Source organism: Lutjanus erythropterus, chromosome 7 (assembly GCF_056507025.1).
Source record: "Lutjanus erythropterus isolate fLutEry1 chromosome 7, fLutEry1.hap2, whole genome shotgun sequence".
In the NCBI taxonomy this organism is placed as follows: Eukaryota; Metazoa; Chordata; class Actinopteri; order Lutjaniformes; family Lutjanidae; genus Lutjanus; species Lutjanus erythropterus.
In genome coordinates this window covers 20714906-20733379 of record NC_139323.1, presented here as the reverse complement: position 1 = coordinate 20733379, position 18474 = coordinate 20714906, and the positions used below count along the sequence as shown (strand labels likewise).

Below are 18474 nucleotides of genomic sequence, written 5' to 3'. Positions count from 1 at the left end.
ATTGTTAGTCTCAAATCTCATATTGGACATAAATAGTGGTCAGGAGATTGTTTTAGTTTTACAAATATTTCTTAGAGGCAAAGATGTAGATTAGAGTTTCACTGTAGCAGGCAGAGTCATAGAACCACTGCTTCAAATAAGCTTTAATAAGAATCAAAGCAAGTGGAGAAGACAAGAGGTAAGAGAGGAAGAAAGAAATATTGTACAAAGCTGGTTACACTGGTTACTGGCAAGGAAACAGTTTTCAATATTGCATCTACCCACTGAGGTTTAACCATTCACAATAAACCTGCATTAAGTGATGTTTTTAGTATTAAGTTTGAATTAAATTACAAATTTTAGCTCATTGTTTTGGTTCTCTGGACCATGAAGTGACAATAAAGATGATTTAATCCAAGTGATTCGCAAAATTGTCCTGTAGCATTTGCAGCTAAAGAGCAAGGAATTTGACTCAAGAACTGATGCATCTAAAAGGTATGTGAATGTTAAAATTACTTTCATTGGGTGGATAGAAATTTGTCTCCAAGAGAATACTAATGTTGCTATATTTAAGTATCTGCTGTTAAGTCAGCATAAATAGCCAAGTATCAGGCCTGCACCTCTATGAGAGTCTAAAATCACTTAATTCTGCTCTTACAGAAGGTATGCCTCCAAAATATTTGTTTAACTAGAACTATGTGCAGGTGAGGAGCAGTGTTCATGCATCAGGTGGTGGGAAAGCCAACTTTTGGGGTGCCAGAGCTTTCTGGAAGCTTTAGGGTAGAAACATGCATTTCATAACCACTCAGACTTTGAGGTAAATCCATGCTGCCAGTGAAAAATACAGTCAGCCTGAATGTTGCTGTCCAGCCAACATTTTGACTTTGTGAATTCAAGGCCTTAATATCAAAAAGCCTTTAATATGATTTTTACTGTGCCTTAGTATCAAATTGGCAAATGTTTGTACTCCCTTGAGTTCACCGTCTGTCAAATGTTTGGTGGGACTGTTTCAAAAACATTGCAAGGGTGACAATATTTAAGTTGAGCATCCAAGATAGTTTGTTCAGGCTGTGGCCAGGGAAAGCTGTTGTGTCAGTGGGGAAACAGGGAGGTGGAAGAGGTAGGTAGGTTTGACTCATGAAGACATGGCACAGCACAAAGAGGAGGAAAAAGAAAAAAATCACAGCAGTCGTCACACTTTGTCTCACCGAGGTAGCCAATTGACTTCCCAATGCTTCAATCCCTCCTCCCTTCAAAACAAAGGAGCGACAGCTATTGGTGGTCGAGGCCCCATTTACACTCTGGCTTCAAACAGACTGCTAGCTGCACAGAAAGATCTGTAGCTGTATAAGCAGGCAGAAACTGGATGAAAATCTTCTTCTGATAATATTATAGTTTTGGCTTGCTGTACGTCCCAAATAAACTCGATTGTTCTGTTGTTTACACTGACAAAGATGAGCTCTGCTATCAAAAGTCTCTTTAAAGCCAGATGCCAAAAATGCACATTTTAGAGTGTAAATAGGATCTTGAGTGGGTTTACATAAATGCATATTGACAAAATAAATTGCAGCACTTCCCTCATAACTGTACTGTAACAGTAGTGATATAATCCATGTGATCTCATGCTATGTATATTGTATATGTGGATCCTAAATGATAGGGTCACAATAATTTCAAAAGATGGTCTAAAAAAACTACATCTAACCCATCCTTTTTGGTAACCAGAAGTCCATGTTTTACTACATAATCTATTATTATCACTAGATTCACCACTAATGAGTTACTTGGGAAACACAGAGAATCAAACACATGGACCCAAACACTAAAAAAATCACCTTACACACATTTCTTTAAAAATAAAAATATCACTATCAAATTAATAGAAGCTTTCAGTTCTTTCATCATCTGCTGTTATAATAAGGTTAATAGCTGTTGCCTTTGGAAGAACCTCTAAAATTTCCCTTCAAATCCAGCTCAGCGATCTCATAATGCAATGTAAAATGCAGCATGAAGTCTAGGCTAAAGATTGGTTGGTTTGTTGGTGTTAATGATCTGATCTGATCTGCACAATACTCACAGGTCGCTGGCAGTGGACGAGTTGCGGGACATGGTTTTGGGCGAAAGGTCGAAGTCTGAGTCAGAGCGGTAGAGGAAAGACTCGCGGCGCTGACTGTGGGGGAAGTTGGCCTGAAGTACCAGACCAGAACCCGGGCTAGTCTGAGAGTCCAGTGGACTGCGACCCACCGACAGGCCATTCTCCACATCAAAACTACAGAAAAAGAAAGAGAAGAAATAAATAAATACCACTGTTACAGTTTCTGATATTTCCACCTATTGTCTCACATGTCCTGAAGCTCAGTGGAAGGATTTTCACATCAAATATCATCCACAGGTGAGATTAAAACATATATTGTGATTATAATTAGTAACACATCAGCTATGTGCTGTCTGCTGTTCAGAAGGCATAAAGATGAAATTTACAACAAAACCCAGAAAAAAAAATCACACCTGAGGACGGAAAGATGAAGCTAATGCTACCTAACAGTAGCTGTCAGCTCACTGGTATTGTCTAGCACTACTGCTTTGTACTGCTGTTCTTACCTAATACTACAGCTACTACTACTCTCATGGAAACTACGACTAATGATTTTCATTTGCATACTTAGTTACAATGTACCAGTGAGAAAGCAGCCATCTACTTCAGAAAGAAATCAAAACAAGTTAAAAACAGTAGATAAAAGCAGAGTGAAAACAACACACAGTGTGTAAAAATACATTTTATTTATTTATTTATTTATTTAAAAAGGATCCCCATTAGCTACTGCCCTTGACACCAGCTAATCTTCCTGGGGTCCAAAACTCAGTTCATCATATCCATCATAAGCTTATACAGCATCACATTAGTGTTAAAATATGTTCATCACATGTACGTCTCAATTATTGTGCATCAAAACAGTTAATACAACTTTCACAACCATTCATTCCAAAGTACTTTCCTTACTGACTCTGTTTACTCTGTGAACAGAGGTAGGTCAAGAGGAATTTTCATCATGAATTAATGTTACAGGCCAATGCCAGAGAACACAGCAAGACATTATATTTAAGCAACACTGGACTATTGATCAGCTGCATAAATAATACAACAGGAGTAGGATTATATAAAGATTACATTCAAATTTACAATCAAACTATGACTGCGAACGTCTCAAAACAGATGACCTTGTGATTGCTCGCTTTTCGCAAGCAAACGCACTCTCACACACATCTTTCCCCCTTTATCGCCATATGACGTCAACACTGACTTCATGCATGGTACGTCAGCGGAGCTACTTACCCATACAGTACAACGCTCCCCCTGTACTCCAACTATCACCCCATCACAGCCACCACATTGAAAGGCACCCCTGCTGAACAAAGTATGTATCTAATGTGATCATTTATTTTCAAAAATGTTCCTTTTTGCCAGCTGGATTCAGTCCAACTTCTCTAACCAAATAGTATCACAGCTTAACTTGGCTTTGATTCAGTCCGTTTGGAATCCTTCCAATCAAGATGAGGTCAGTCTGCAGGGACTGAATTACAGGGTTCCATACTGGAAATATTCACTCAAGAAACTCCCTCTTACCTCAAACTTTCCTTTGAACCAAACAATTTTTTTGCATTACACTCTGCAATCACAAAAGACCAAAGAGCTAAAATACAGAAAGATGAATAAAGAGGAACAGAGGAGAACTGGACTTATCAACAGCTTATCAACATAGAAAATGATTCTTCAACCTCACCGTGTTGTTGTTAAGTGGGGCTGCACCTTTCTCAAATACACAATGTCACAACTGATCAGGGAGTAAAGAGCACTGTTTCATTTCCTGAAGATTGAAACCAGCAGCCTTCTAGTTGCAACTATTCACTTCTTCTCTGACCTAAATTCTACCACCAAACTTCTTTACATTATTAAACTATCAGAAATGAATGTTCAGTGATTAAAATTAGATTTAAAAGGGGAGCCACGATAGCTTGGTTGGTGGAGCATGCGCCCCATCTACTGATGCTGTTAGTCCTCTGCAGCGGCTGCTGATTCGACTCCTGCCTGTGACCCTTTTGCTGTGTGTCATCCCCTCTCTCTCTGCCCCCTTTCCTGTCATATCTTCAGCTGTTGCTGTCAAAATAAAGGCAAAAAGCCCAAAATATAATCCCAAAAAAATTGATTTAAAAGCATCATTGGATACTTGTGTGGTAATCTTAAGGTATCTTAAAGTTGATCAATAATCAATCACATCCATTGTGACCCTCTCTCTTTGGTCATTAAAATAGCAAACAGAGCACCAACAGACTGGAGCAGGTTGCTTCTGTTTCTATTTTTAGCTCAGCGTGCCTCCAGCGCTCCAGCAATAGCAGTGTCTGATAAATGAAAGATGGCTGTTATGCAATCGATGTTGAATGAAAGACCCAATTCACAGGAGCAGAGAGAGACAGACACATAGATGAGGAGGAGGAGGAGGAGGAGGAGCAGGTGGGGGTGATCGGGAAAACTGTATCCAGCATAGTGATGTGGTTCAGCATCTCACACCTGATTGGTGTGACGTGGCAGCAGAGCTGCAGCAGCAGGGCTTACCTCAATGATAACACCCCCACCACACCACCACCATCACACCTCGCCCAACCCCATTTTTTTTACACCCCACCCTCCCCTTGGCCCAGTGTAGTCGGCCGTGATGAAGCTCCATCAGAGGAGACCAGTGACGTCAGAAGCTATAAATAGCTTGGCCTGCCAGGAAAGAGGGGAACGGGGAGACTTGGGATGGGGCTGACGTAGATTCCCCACCAGACAGGGTGCAGATTTTTCCCCACCTCATGAATACATATATGAAGTATATTCTTTTTTTTTTTTCATTGGTTGATGCTTAAGTGCTTCTAAATGAAGTAGAAATATACAACCCCCCCTTTCTCGTGCTCCATATTTTATTTTTATCTCTGCGTGAGCAGGCTGGGGTTAAAGCATGTTGCTCAAGGACACCTTGACAGCATACATGGCTGCTGCCAAAATTGAACACAATCAACTGGTACTGAGGTCAAGCAAATCATTGGATTACAGGAAAAAGTGGAAGTCTCTGTCTCAAAGTCAGTTGATGTTTTTGTTGGTCTGTAGTTTTTACAGTCTTAAAATTTGCAGATTACCAAACACAGAATGTGATGAGTTAATAACACTGAGAAAAACAAGTAAACTTAATTTGATTTTAACACTTCTGGTCTCAATTTCTAAATTTCACCAATTCAGAACATTTTACATTCCACAGACTCAGAATCACCACTGAGCTTTTCAGCAACTGCAGTTCACCAGAGCTTCCTGTTGCTCAATGGCACTCATTCCTGTTCAGAGGCAACACAAACCAACAGGCTTCTGACAGGAGGACAGCTCCCACTACTGAGGAAAATATGGTACTGCAACCTCTGTCACTGATGAATGTGCCCTCTTCTGCTGCAACAAGAGTCAACTTTGGTACATCTAAACCCAAACTAATTTCAAGACATGTGGAGTACACATATGACCTACTAAAATGAGGTCGCTACCATTCTCTAAAATCTCTCAAATTAAAGTACTTTTTGATAAATTCTCATATAAACAAATCTTGTCTTTATTTGAGGTCTTTTTTTTTATTATTCCTCACAATTATTTGGTTTGTAATTTTTTTTCCTGTTTCATAGGGCCGTAAAGCAGTTAATGCAATAAATATGTTAATAAGTTGGAACATACATTGCATTATTTTTTAATTCAGTTGTACTGTATGATTTTATTTCCTCACTTCACTGGTAAAATAAAGGAGTATTGGCAAGACAATGGACAGATGATGATGGTGCTGTGAGGGCATATTAAGTTTCTGCTGCAGGAAGGAAAGGGAATTTAACTTGTAAAACAAATGTAAAAGATATTAAGGAAGCAGCTAGAAAAGACTAAAGTTGGAAAGTTACAGTTTCAATTTACAGGCTTTTATAAAGAGTATAAATTACACTGAAGACGGAGCCACTCAGTCTGAGTTTTTAAGGCCATAGTTCTAGATTGTTCTACAGCAGTTCTGTAGAATATTTTGTATTATGTTTGAGTATTTCCTTGTTCAAATAAATAAACAAACAAACAAACAAAAACATTGTTGTCAGTGTGTCATTTTGTCAGGAGCAAAAAATAATGTGTTACATTTATACGATCATGAAACTAAGGGTGCAGAGATTAGAAGTCCACTACTAACTGCTACACAAGAACTACTACTAAATTATACTTTCTATTACTACAACAACTACTAGTAGTACTAGTACCTCGAAAGGTACAACTTGTTATACTACTCGTTCTGTAACAGGGTAAGACAGGCATCCTCTCTTTTAACATACAGACAGGCAGGCAAGCAGGCTGGCGTCTTCTCATACAAAGTTGACCTTGGTCAGTCTCCTGCCTCCAGCATTGTTCTCGGTTTCTCTGACGTAAATGACAGCTCCCTTTTCTCTCTTTAACTCTGTTTTACTAAACTTTTCTCTCTCTCTCTCTCTCTCTCTCTCTCTCTCACACACACACACACACACACACACACACACACACACACACACACACACACACACACACACACACACACACACACACACACACCCCTCAACATCCACATCCTAACCTCTGTTATTGTTCCCAGGATGTTTTAGTTTGAACCTCTTCAACATATCGAATAACAGGAATCTTTTTCTCTTGAAACCAAAGTAAAAAAAACAAAAACAAAGCTATATGTGGCAATTAATAAAGTTTCCATTTTTATCATCACTCGGTCGCATTTGTCTTTGCTAGAAGCTGGTTGGTGAGAGTGAATTGGGATTTCAGTTTAGAGCTGAAACAAATGCCAATTACTTGATTAGTAAATTGACAGAAATCACTCACAAACTATTCTGATACTTTATTAATCACTTAGGATATTTTTCAAATAACAGTTCCAAACATTCCTTACTGAGCTTCTGAGTTGTGATTTCTGATTTGCTGCATTTCTTTATTTTATGTGACAGTAAATAGTTTTGGTGTGTTGGTCAGACAAACCAAAAAATGTCAAGAGCCTCTTGGGCTTCAGAAAATTGTGATGGATGCATTTCCTTACTTTCCTGACATTTTACTGCAGAAAAAAATAAACAGCTGAATCAATAAAATAATTTATCATGGCAATCCTTTCTACATTTAAAATGAACTTTTACAGCCACAGATAGCAAGTTAAAGAGGTAGTTATGATTATTTAATGAGGGGTGGTATGAGGTAGTTAGCAATATCAATCAGTGTATTTGCTACAGTAGATGCTGGTTGACACCCCGAGTTAGGAGAAGCAGAAAAGGACACTAGCACCTACATTAAGCAATTAACTGCTGTGGACACTGTCAGCAACAAAAGGTATTTTAGCCAATTGAGTTTCTTTAGTTGGAGTTTGTTCAAAACTACAGAACATTGGAATTGCTGTTCTACCACTGCCTCAATCTTTTAGTTTGTTTGTATTATTGTGTGACCTAGATAAATACAAACTGTCCTTTGAAAATGCCAAAGTCTCACAATAACAACCCCCCCCCCCCCCAAAAAAAAAAAACAAAACAACAGAACCTATTTACATATACAGTGGTAGGCAAGCAACTCCTTTGTTCTGTGAGGAAAAAGTACTTATTTTGCCAATTTAGTCTGGTTTGTTTGGTGAGTACAAGATTTGGCTTACATAACAATGGAACTGGGTGTTTGAAGACAAGGTAAAGCTGTGGAAACATTGTAAATATAGTGTACAATTATACAGATATTTTTTAGGTGGGGCTTTTTTAAATGGCTAAAATACCCTTTGCTGCAGATCCCGTCCTAAGCAGGACATTGCTTAGTGTCTGTGCTGGTGCCTCTCTCTGCTTCTCCTAACTGCAGGCATGCCAACCAGCATCTACTGTGGGCAATAAAGTAGATAGGTATTGATAAGTACCACACACAACCCCACATAAAATAATCTGAACCATCCCTTTAATCTAAAAATACTGTACAAATGCTTCTCATTGAACAGGCTGCTGAACAAAGAACTGATTATTTGAATTCCAGTTAGATCAATGTTAGGCCATGCCTAGAGCCATCTTCATTTAAAGCATGCTTTAAATCATCCATGTAAAGCCTTTTGGGGTTACCCTCTTTAACTACATTAACCTTCAGATGGGAAATGCCAAGTACAACCAGTTCCAGTGCTGGCGTGCTTGTGATGTACTCATGGGAACCAGGGCTGAGGGGCTTAAGAAACTTTCTGTTATGTATGAGAGAGTGATACAGAAAACAACCATCACAGCCAGATGTTACTTGATGGGCGATGACACAGGCCCAGGGTCAAAAGTCAACCCACACACACATATACACAAATGTCCCCTCCTGTTTTCTTCCCTCGTAGCGTGGGAATTGTCCAAGGGGCCTAAAACATCACACCAGGAAGGAGGCGAGAGGTGAGGAGGAGAGGAGAGGAGGAAAACAGACCAGGGAACACTTTACGAATGTGTGTGTGAGTGTGTGTGTATGTGTGTGTGTGTAAGAGAGAGGGAGATACTGAGGGAAAAAATGGACTAATGATTTTACATTACTTAAAACGAGAAAAACAGCACAAATATAAAGCAGGAGAGAGAAAAAGGGTAGAGAGACACATTTTAAAGGGGCTGTTTGTGTGTGTGTGTGTGTGTGTGTGTGTGTGTGTGTGTGTGTGTGTGTGTGAGAGAGAGAGAGAGAGAGAGAGAGAGAGTGTGTGGGAGTGAGAGAGTTCAGGGGGTAAAAAGAGTTTGTTTGCTTTACACCTCAAGCCTATTGTATCTATTTGATCTGAAAGCAGCAGAAAAACAACCCGCTTCCCCCTCATCCAGCCCCCTGCCAAACAGTTCTTTCCTTTCACTGTCACTGTGTGTGGTTTGTACGCTATATGTGTGTGTGTGTGTGTGTGTGTGTGTGTGTGTGTGTGTGTGTGTGTGTGTGTGTTTATATACTCATGACAGCACACTGAGAGGAGGTGCTGGGCAGCTGGAGAAGAACAAGAAGGGAAGTTACTGATGCAAGATCCAAAATATAAATTCTGTACCATAAGTTAAGTGTAGTGTCATTCTAATCTGTCCTTCTTTCTTCAACTTTACATAGCTAACATGTGCTGATGAAATATATGCTGTTTCTTTAAAAAATAATATAAAAGGAAAGGAAAATATAAAGGAAAGGAAATATAAAAATAATATTTCCTAAAGAATAAGTGAACAGACATTTTTGCCGTTTCACATTACAGCCTCTCAGCTGATGAGCTGCTGCTCCAAAAGCAAAATGAGCTATAGTTGATCATAGCTGGAAAAAAATTCACACAGCAGGATGCCTCCATTGCTTAAACATTAGGATTCCAAGCATTAAGGCTGCAACTAACAATTAATTTCATTATCATTTAATCTGGTGATTATATTTCATGATTAAATGATTGATAATTTTGTCCATATTATATATATGGTCCAATTTTTAATTTCCTTTCCTCATTTTAAATGCTGCATGACAGTAAAGTGATATAATTTTCTGAACTTACTAGACTGTTCTATTATTTGTCTTTACCCACTTTGTTATTATACCCACATTACTGATGCTTATTTATGAAAAAAATCTCAGCAGTCACCCCCTACAACATTAATATTGATAAACATCAATATCAAGGTATTTGGTCAAAGATACTATGATATTTGATTTTGTTAACACTGATACAATAAACTTTTTATCAACTCAGGTTCCTCTATACTTTGGAGTTCACAACTTGTCATCAGTCATGCTCTCAATAATTATCAGTATCAACTGATATTGAAAATTCACCACAGTGATTAGTTTTTCAGCTTGCTCAGATGTAGTACTAATATCACTAGAAGTTCAACAAGTAAAAAAAAACAAAAAACAAAAAAATACTCCCAGGCAAGACACTTTTAGAAAAGGCAGTCAGCTGCTTCACAGTGCTCTACAGCCAGCTGATCAGCAGAACTAACATGTCTGAATCAGTGAAAATACACTGTGAGTTAAGCAAAGCATGACTGGATCAGTGATTACTAGGTTTAGTTCAGCCTAAATAACAATATTCAGAGACACAGCAAATGTCTAGAAAATATCCCTACAACCACAAAGGCCTCAAGATGCTGCAGATAATGTTATTGACAATCAATAAAAACAGATACAATGCAGACTAAGGCCACATATAGCTCAGTTCCAGTGAGGAAAACTGAAGGGAAGGGATAAAAGCTGCTTGTTTTACCACATTACGTTAAAGATGTCTAGAATCTGCACATTGCTCTTCTAACCTAATGTGTGCTAATTTGAACAAAAAAGGAAAAACAGAGAAAGACGACACAAAAAAGTGTCCAGGATTTATCTTATTTATGTATGACACTGCAGAAAAACTTGTTTTCTTGTACAATGGATGTTTTTTTTTTTTTTTCACTCTGAGGCCTGGCACAAATTATGTATTTTTTGGAGGACATTGAAGAGTTTTAAATTCAGTTATTGAGTACTCTGCATTACTGTTGAAACAGTTGGTTACTTTTGTTGAGACCCAGCTCTATTTGAATAACTGTAGTCTTACTGTACATCATCAGTCTATACAGAAGGAAAGTGAGCATTCAATGATATGCAAAGATCATAAAATATGACTCTTCTTTTAAAAACTGTCCACTGTTATGTGCACACTGGATTGAAACTGAGTGCCACACCTCCATGAAGAGCCAGTTGCTCTTTCCATCCACCTGACCGGCCACTGTGGACCACTGTCCAAACACAGCGAACATTCTGTGTCCAACATCAACATCTGATCTCAGAGCGGCTCATGTCTCTCTAAATATAGCCAAGGGGAGGGGAAGGTTGCGCCGAGTCAAGTCAGCTGCTGTGTTTATTATTTTTCTGTGTGACCTTTGACCTACAGGCAGAGGAAGGACTCTTGCTTTTGAAAACAGGAGTTCTGTTTTCATTGCTGTCACAAGAGAGAAAAGAAGAAAGAAAGTGAGAAAAAACATGGTGGGGAGCAGACAGTAACACGCCTGGATCCACATCTGATCCTGTGTGGAATGCAAACATTTACTATTATTATTGTTACAGACTTATTGCAGATGATTGTTGAAGTTGCACCTTGTGTGTGTTTTCTGTATTTGTGTGACTACAGTATGCATTAAACCAGTGTAATATTCACCACAATATATCAAGGCTTATGTATGTTGCATTTTAGCACCTCATCTTATCAAATCAACTATAACACTTTGACATAACTACAGTACACAAATGAGACATGGGGATGGGGAGTAACAGCCACTATTACACCAGCAGTAGTCTATAATCTATAATCAATAATCAACGTAGAGCAAATACTAAGCAAATACTAACTTTTGTAGTGCAAAACACTGAGTCTAAAAATCCAAAAACGTTTCATAAGCTGGTTTGTTTTATCCAGGAATTATTGAGAAAAAAATAGCTATCTCTTCACCAGTTTGGAGGTTTGCCAGAGCTGGCAGTGACTCATTGTTTGGTCAAAGATACATACACTGGACAGTGGTGTTTGAGCTCTTGTGCAGCGCTTAAAGTACAGCCTGCCTCTACGACAAACTTAAAAAACACAACAGTCGCCTTTTTTTTTTTTTAGCAGAATTTCCCTTTAAATATGAATGTGACCTGTGTAGTGCTGAAGTGGTTAACTTTTTGGAGTGCAGCGTGCCTCAGAGGTTGATCCCCTCCTCCGGACGGGTATTGATCGTGGAGTCTATGTGCAGTGATGAGCTCTGTCCGTCCAGCCGGGGAGAAATCCATACAGTGGCTGATCAGCATTAACATCATTAGAAACTGGTTAGGAGGGTAACACACTGGGCCAGAACCACTCAGAACCACACAACCAACACACGCGCACACACACACACACAGACAGTGTGTGATTATGGCCCCAGCAGTAGAGATCTAGATTTGGCTCCAGAATCGACCTGAAAATCGAACAACCTCACATCACACTGGTGTGCAACTGGACAGGCTAGATCAGGGCACGAACACACACACACACACACACACACACACACATACAAAAACACACTGTCTTTGCCCAGCAACAGGCCATGCTGAGTGCTCCTCTAATCATGTTCATACAGCACTAATTGGCGCCTCTCAGCATACAGTGATTGAGCCCACCGGTGAGACAGGAGTGTGCCACTTCCTCCTCTAATTAGCCAAGGGCAACCCAGGAGCAGCCAATCACACAGCTCATCAGCAGGACATGACAAAATAAAGACAACAGGTGGATAGTGTTATCGCTGCCTTTTCTATTTTGATTGTTTTTAGATGTTCACTTCATGTAAAGCACTCAAAAATGTTCTTACTTATGACTATTATTATTATGGATGGCTCTATATCACTTTTATATGAGTATCTGCTGAAACTGACACCAATCTGATACCATCTTTTTCTCTCTTAAACAACTAAGGTGTTAATAATACATCCCAGAATCGGATGCAATTTTTCTCCCATGAAGGGAGAAACACACAGCCCCCCAATATGACTCAGTTTTGCTGGACTGCTGCTGTACCTCATGTCCCTCAAAGCGATCATTTAGGCTAATGGATCATATCAGATACTGTTTTGCCCCACAATAACTGATCCACTGATTTTGTAAAAATCAGTACAATTTGTTTTATATGCACATTTTTCTAGAGATGAACCAATAAGATAAACTGGAATTTATCACCTTATTAAGTGATTTGACATTACGTTACTTGAATGCAAATATAAATTGCAGGCCACCTGCTGCACCATCAGCCAAAGTCGACCGCGACAATATGCCAGTCCACTCGCCTCATCTATTTAGGCTTTTTTCAGTTCATTCCACAAGTTCAGAAATTATTCTAGGGCAAACACTGCCAATGAATACCCATGCAGTACAAATAAATTTATACATCAAGAAAAAAAAGAGCACTGGTATCAGGTCAATACTCAGTATCAGCAAATACCCTGGTGTAAGACCAGAGCTTCAACATGACCCTGAGAGTTATTTTCTGTGTCCGTATTTTATATTTTTCTTTTTTTTTTGACATTATCACTCATATCTCTGCATAAACTGATGACAGCATCTCTGAAGCACTCACAGACCATCTTGTCATATCGCTTAAGTCTTATAACAAAATAAAGTTGTTGAAAGTCCCCTCAAACCCACAGCCTTTCCCTACCTGGCATCCTGCTGTGTAGGCAGTGCCCTGAAGTCTATGTAGGTGATCGAGTTCACCTGTAGGCTGCATGTGGATGCCTTATTTCCTCAGTCCACCAATCACACTATTGTCTAATCGTGCAACAGAATAATGGAACAGAGCCTCTTTGTGAAGTGTCCGTCTGTCCCTGAGTTGATCATCATTCCTGGAGTCACAGAGATGTCAGAACAACACTCAGTCCACTATTCTAGCAGTAATAGTCCACACACAGTCACAAACACAATCACACTTGTCTGCTGACGTCAGTTGTGGTTCCACGGCTGTCACTGCAATACAGATCGACCAGCTCTCAGGCCTGCAATTATTCCCGGCCCAACGCTCCACATCTGCACTTCTGTTTTTCCACCAAATAACAGACAAGAGCACAAAGGATGCTATGTAACACGCTAAAAAGATACAAGCCGGAAAACAGCTGGTTGAGCTTGTGGACACAGTGGGATTTCTGCTGAGGCGTGTTTGTTGTAGGAATGAAGAGGAGTGACTCCAGAGGCTCGGAGCAGAGGCGTCCTGTGGTTCAGCGGGATGAGGCGTCAGCCATGAATTGGCAATGATTTGGGATCCAGTCCAATGAATAGCCACTGTCACGTCAATATTACCCGCTCGTCCTCACCAGGGGTCAAAAACTCTTTGTAACAAAAGTCAGACGTCAAATTCCTTTCACATGTATGGTAATGTATCTATAGAATAAACAAAGGGAAGGGTGTATGACATCATCATGACATCATATGCAACAGCTGTGGGAAGCACTAGAGTACATCTGTGAAATGGCAAGGATCCTAAACAACAACAGCTGTCTTTGAACATCAGACCAAAACCAGTCCCAGCATCGACTGGGAAAAGAATCGACCCTCTTTGAAAAGAGACAGGTTACAACAATCTGCCCTTCAGATACGACAACACCATGACCATGACTTTGAAATTTAGTTCCACACTTTTGACGGCAACTGAGCAAACTCCATCCTTAGTGAAGTTCAGTTAAAAGCTGAGACCTTGAGTAAAGAGTTTTCTTTTCAAATTATATGATAACTATTTCCCAGCCTTGACATGTGAAGTTCCCTTCAGATACTGATTACGTTTACATACACACTAATTTTCCACTATTATTCAATGAATATGAAAATATTCTGAATTCGATACAGGTCATGTTAACATATTCACTCACCAGAGCATATTCACTTTGGATATTCCAAATTAGGCCTTATTCTGTATTTGCATTTTCCAAACAAGGCATGTGGGATATGCTGGTATTATTCAGATTTTAGGAGCATTCATTTAACATGTATGAAGCATATTCAAAACATGTGCCAGAAATGTTAAGTTTAAGTATTTTTTTGGGCTTTTGTGCCTGAATTACAATAGGACTGCTGTAAAGACAAGGGGCGGGGGTGACATGCAACAAAGAGACACAGACACGCACAAGAGAAAAGTCCAAATTCCTACTTTTAAATATTATAAAAGACTTGGATAACAAGAAGGTTTTTAGGGGGGCAAATATCAAATCAGAAGGTGATTTAGTAAATGAAAGAGGGAGGCTGTGTTGGTACAGTCACCACCAGTGGAAAACTTAAAAAAAAAAAACATACATACATACATACATACACACATGCACACACACACACACACAGAAAGGCAAGCTTGTGTGTGTGTGTGTGTGTGTGTGTGTGTGTGTGTGTGTGTGTGTGTGTGTGTGTGTGTGTGTGTGTGTGTGCATGTAGACACAAAGAAGCAAAATGGCTCAAACTGCAATCCAGCTGCATGTAAACATGAATATTAGTGGAATATTTATTTTTATTAGCCATGGAAGCAGCTTAGTTGGAATATTTACTACTCTGATAATATTTTGTGCATGCAAACCAAGTCACTGAATGGATCAATTCACTGACTACAGTCTGTTCTAAATAACGTGACCCTCTAAATGACTCATGATGACATGAGGATAATTTGAAAATTTAATCTCAAGTTTTCCTCTCACCATACACAAAGAGGAAAATCTCCAGCAACACTTGCACTAACACTTTGAAATACAGTTGTTGGGGAAATAGTGTCGGAAATCCCCTCTATGATTCTAACATACTCTGTTAGTCAGTATCATCCCCAAGTGCTGAGAGTAACACTTAAATTGAAGGATACAGCACAATTTATGGCCTAAACACCTTTTGGCCAGTATATGTAGTGCTCTTGAGCAGGGCTGTGCATCTTCACTGATCTCACAATTCGATTCGATTATGATTATCCTGTCAACGTTACGATTCGATTCAATTTCACAATGCATCACAAAGCATTGTATCCTCAATTTTCTATATTACTGCATGGGGCTACTTTTTCATCAATGAATACAAGCAGTCAGATAAAAATTAACTCTAAAGTGCTTCAGAAATCAGTAACAGCTTCAGCTTCAAATGGCTCTTAATACACAGCATTTTTTCGGACTGTTTAATATGATCAGTTAGTAAGCTGTGTTAAATTTTAACTGCTTTCTGAGTATTTTCTTACTGATAGACTAGTCAACAACTAGTATAATATTTAATTATGTTATGTTATGTTAATTTTGTGTTTAATCGACAGGAAAAGACTGAGTGAGCCTCTTCCCCTTCTCAGAGCTGGGCGGCAAAGTTGACGGCGTTTCATCACTTGGCTGGGCTGGGTCCACTGTTTTCTTAACGGTGCCAGGCATTAGCTTCTCAGAGTGAAAATGGCTAATGCGGTTTCTTAAATTAATGGTATTTTCTAGGTGTTTGATTTTTGTATGAAAGACTTTACACACAGTGTGGGTCTTGTCCAGTTTGTGCTTCCCAGTAAGTTCATAAAATCTGAATCCCAGAGGTCTGCTTTTAAAATACTAGGTGCGTTTTTTTTTATTATCACTTGCTCTTGATTTTCACCTGCCTCTCGCATATTGCGCTCGCCCCAACATTGCTACGGCGCTGGTTGCTATGGCACTGGTTGTTATGGCACTGGTTGCTACCAGGAAGTTATTTTGAATTTTAGAAGTTTATTGTCCAGCCGCAGCCAGAAAATCAAAACAGAATGTCTCTAAAATAAAATGGATTATGTTCTGTCACTGCATCGATGAAGAATCATCCACGTCTACATCGCGATGCATCTTAGAAACAATTTATTTTTTGACACCCCTACTCTTGAGATGGGTGACACCACTGAATCAGTGAAGCTGTGCAGAATTCAGTGCCCTCGTAACAAACCCCAAGAAACATATCATGGAAATATGGGATACACAAGGCAAGAGATGCCTGTGACAAATGGACAAAAGCAGATGGAGCTGGAGTCTGTGGAAGGAGAAATCTACCAACACCATCAGTACAGGTGAGTAAAGCTAAACCAGCTGCAGTGGCATCATGAGAGCACTAATCCTGTAAGCTGATACTCATAGCTGACTCATACTTACGGTGAGCACGACTTCAGTGCTCTGCTGGGGCTAACGTGACTCTTCGTTTACATTATGTCGCAAGATGCTGGCAGCTTGCAGTGACCTCTGAACTCAGGTAGAGTGTGCTGTGCGTCACATCGCACTATGTTGACACGGGCTGAGGCCTTGAGGGCTGGCCAACCCAAAGGTCAGGTCTCATTTTTGTTGGGAGAGAGAGGCACAAAAACTCAAATGATACCTGTGTGGAGACCACATGAATGAACTGATATTTGGCTCAAATGTTGGCCTTAAATTAAATCAGATATCAGCCAGTCTTTGCCATCCTAATCTGAAGCTTTCTATGATGTAAGTTCCTGTCTGACCAGAGTCACACACACGTGAATGTCAAAAGAAAATGATCTTTTAAAAAATATGTAATACTTAACTTCTCATCATATTTTCTTAAATTAATTCTTACTTTCATAGCAGAAATTCATCCCAAAGTTTAATTTGCTAATAGTTGTAGAGGGTCATTTTCAAACAGTTGTGGGGAGTTATTCTGCCTTAAAAATGCTGCTGGCCCTAAACTAATTTCAGTATGAATTTGAGTTTTTGTGGTTTCAGGTTGTGAGAATGTTTTTGTTCCGACGAGAGTTCCCCTCCAAATCTAAGTGCACAACGCATAACAAAGAACAAGCTGCTAAAGTTACTGTGGTCAGCTAGAGTAGCAACCTTGTCAGCTCATATTCTGTGTTGTCAGCAATAAAACACTTTATTAACTGTACCATGTTTGCAGAACTAATACACTGCTTTTTTCCAACTAAATACTTCCTTTTAGTGAAGAAAAAATATTAGACTTTTATTTTGAAACAGAAGCTATAGAAGCTAGCTTTGTTCTAAATTCACACATGTTTTTTTGCTGCATGTCTGTCTGGGCATCAGTTTAACACAAATGGACAGTATATAAAGCTGCAGGCATTTATTTCAATGTGGTCAGACCTCCAGCACACTCTGAGCCTTCTTTTTCCTAAAAGTAGCCTATGGCTTCAAGTTAAGGGAAAACGGTGTATTAAATACGGTTTCAGATACTTTTCCACCTTGACAAAAACACTAAAAACAGATTTTCTAGATTTTTGGAAACAGTAGTGCTCGAGTCATTTTCAATACAGCAACAAAAACCCCAAATGTGACAACTTAAGAATGAGAGAAATGAAGATATTAAATAGCTGCACAAAATATCTGCTTTTAATCAACAGGCTCTGAGTGAGGATTCAGTGAGGCCCTGTGGAAGCACTCTAAACTGCGACGTGTTAAGTGTGTCGATTGTCAAGCAGCGAGGAGCACAAGGCTGCACATACACGAGAAATTTCATCATGACTGTCACCAACATGCAAAGAGCAAAACACCTCTGACCTCAGCAACTAAATCCTGTCTGCTGCTGCCTTCAAGAAATATCACATCAGATATGAATTTTTTGTATTATATCTAACTATACATTGTACTTCAAACACACTGAAGAAGAGTTATTAATGGAGCACACAGTGGAGTGGAGGGTTAATCCACTCAAACTAAATTACCAGCATCATTAACAGCAAATTTGTTATTGATTGTTTAGCGAATACCATAAACATTTAACTCATCACTTTATCATTTATTATGGCTTCCTACAGGACTGTCATGTTGCTTTGATCTTACACTGCTGAGTTACTTTGGTGACTGATGAATTAATCTAAACAGTATTGTTATTCTTACAAGTTTGATGAGCTGTTAGCTCCTTTACTCAGCTGTGAGTCAATGACTAGTTGACATCAGTGGTCCCTGCTGGGAGGCAAACCATGATGAGTGAGTCAGAGTTTGACATCATCATCATCATC

The 18474-nt window shown here is 39.3% G+C and overlaps 1 protein-coding gene across 3 annotated transcripts in view; it reads right to left on the bottom strand.

Annotated features, from left to right (window-relative positions):
- The window catches only part of LOC146323968 (3',5'-cyclic-AMP phosphodiesterase 4C-like), a 123977-nt gene that overhangs the window by 15680 nt on the left and 89823 nt on the right, over positions 1–18474 (bottom strand). For 2 of the 3 annotated variants that reach the window (XM_084723145.1, XM_084723147.1), the window contains 2 exons: positions 2057–2248; positions 1188–1229 (listed from right to left, as the gene is read on the bottom strand). In XM_084723145.1, the coding sequence (XP_084579271.1) occupies positions 1188–1229; positions 2057–2248 (234 nt within the window). The remainder of the gene's footprint in view (positions 1–1187; positions 1230–2056; positions 2249–18474) is intronic. The other variant, XM_084723146.1, reaches the window with a different exon arrangement.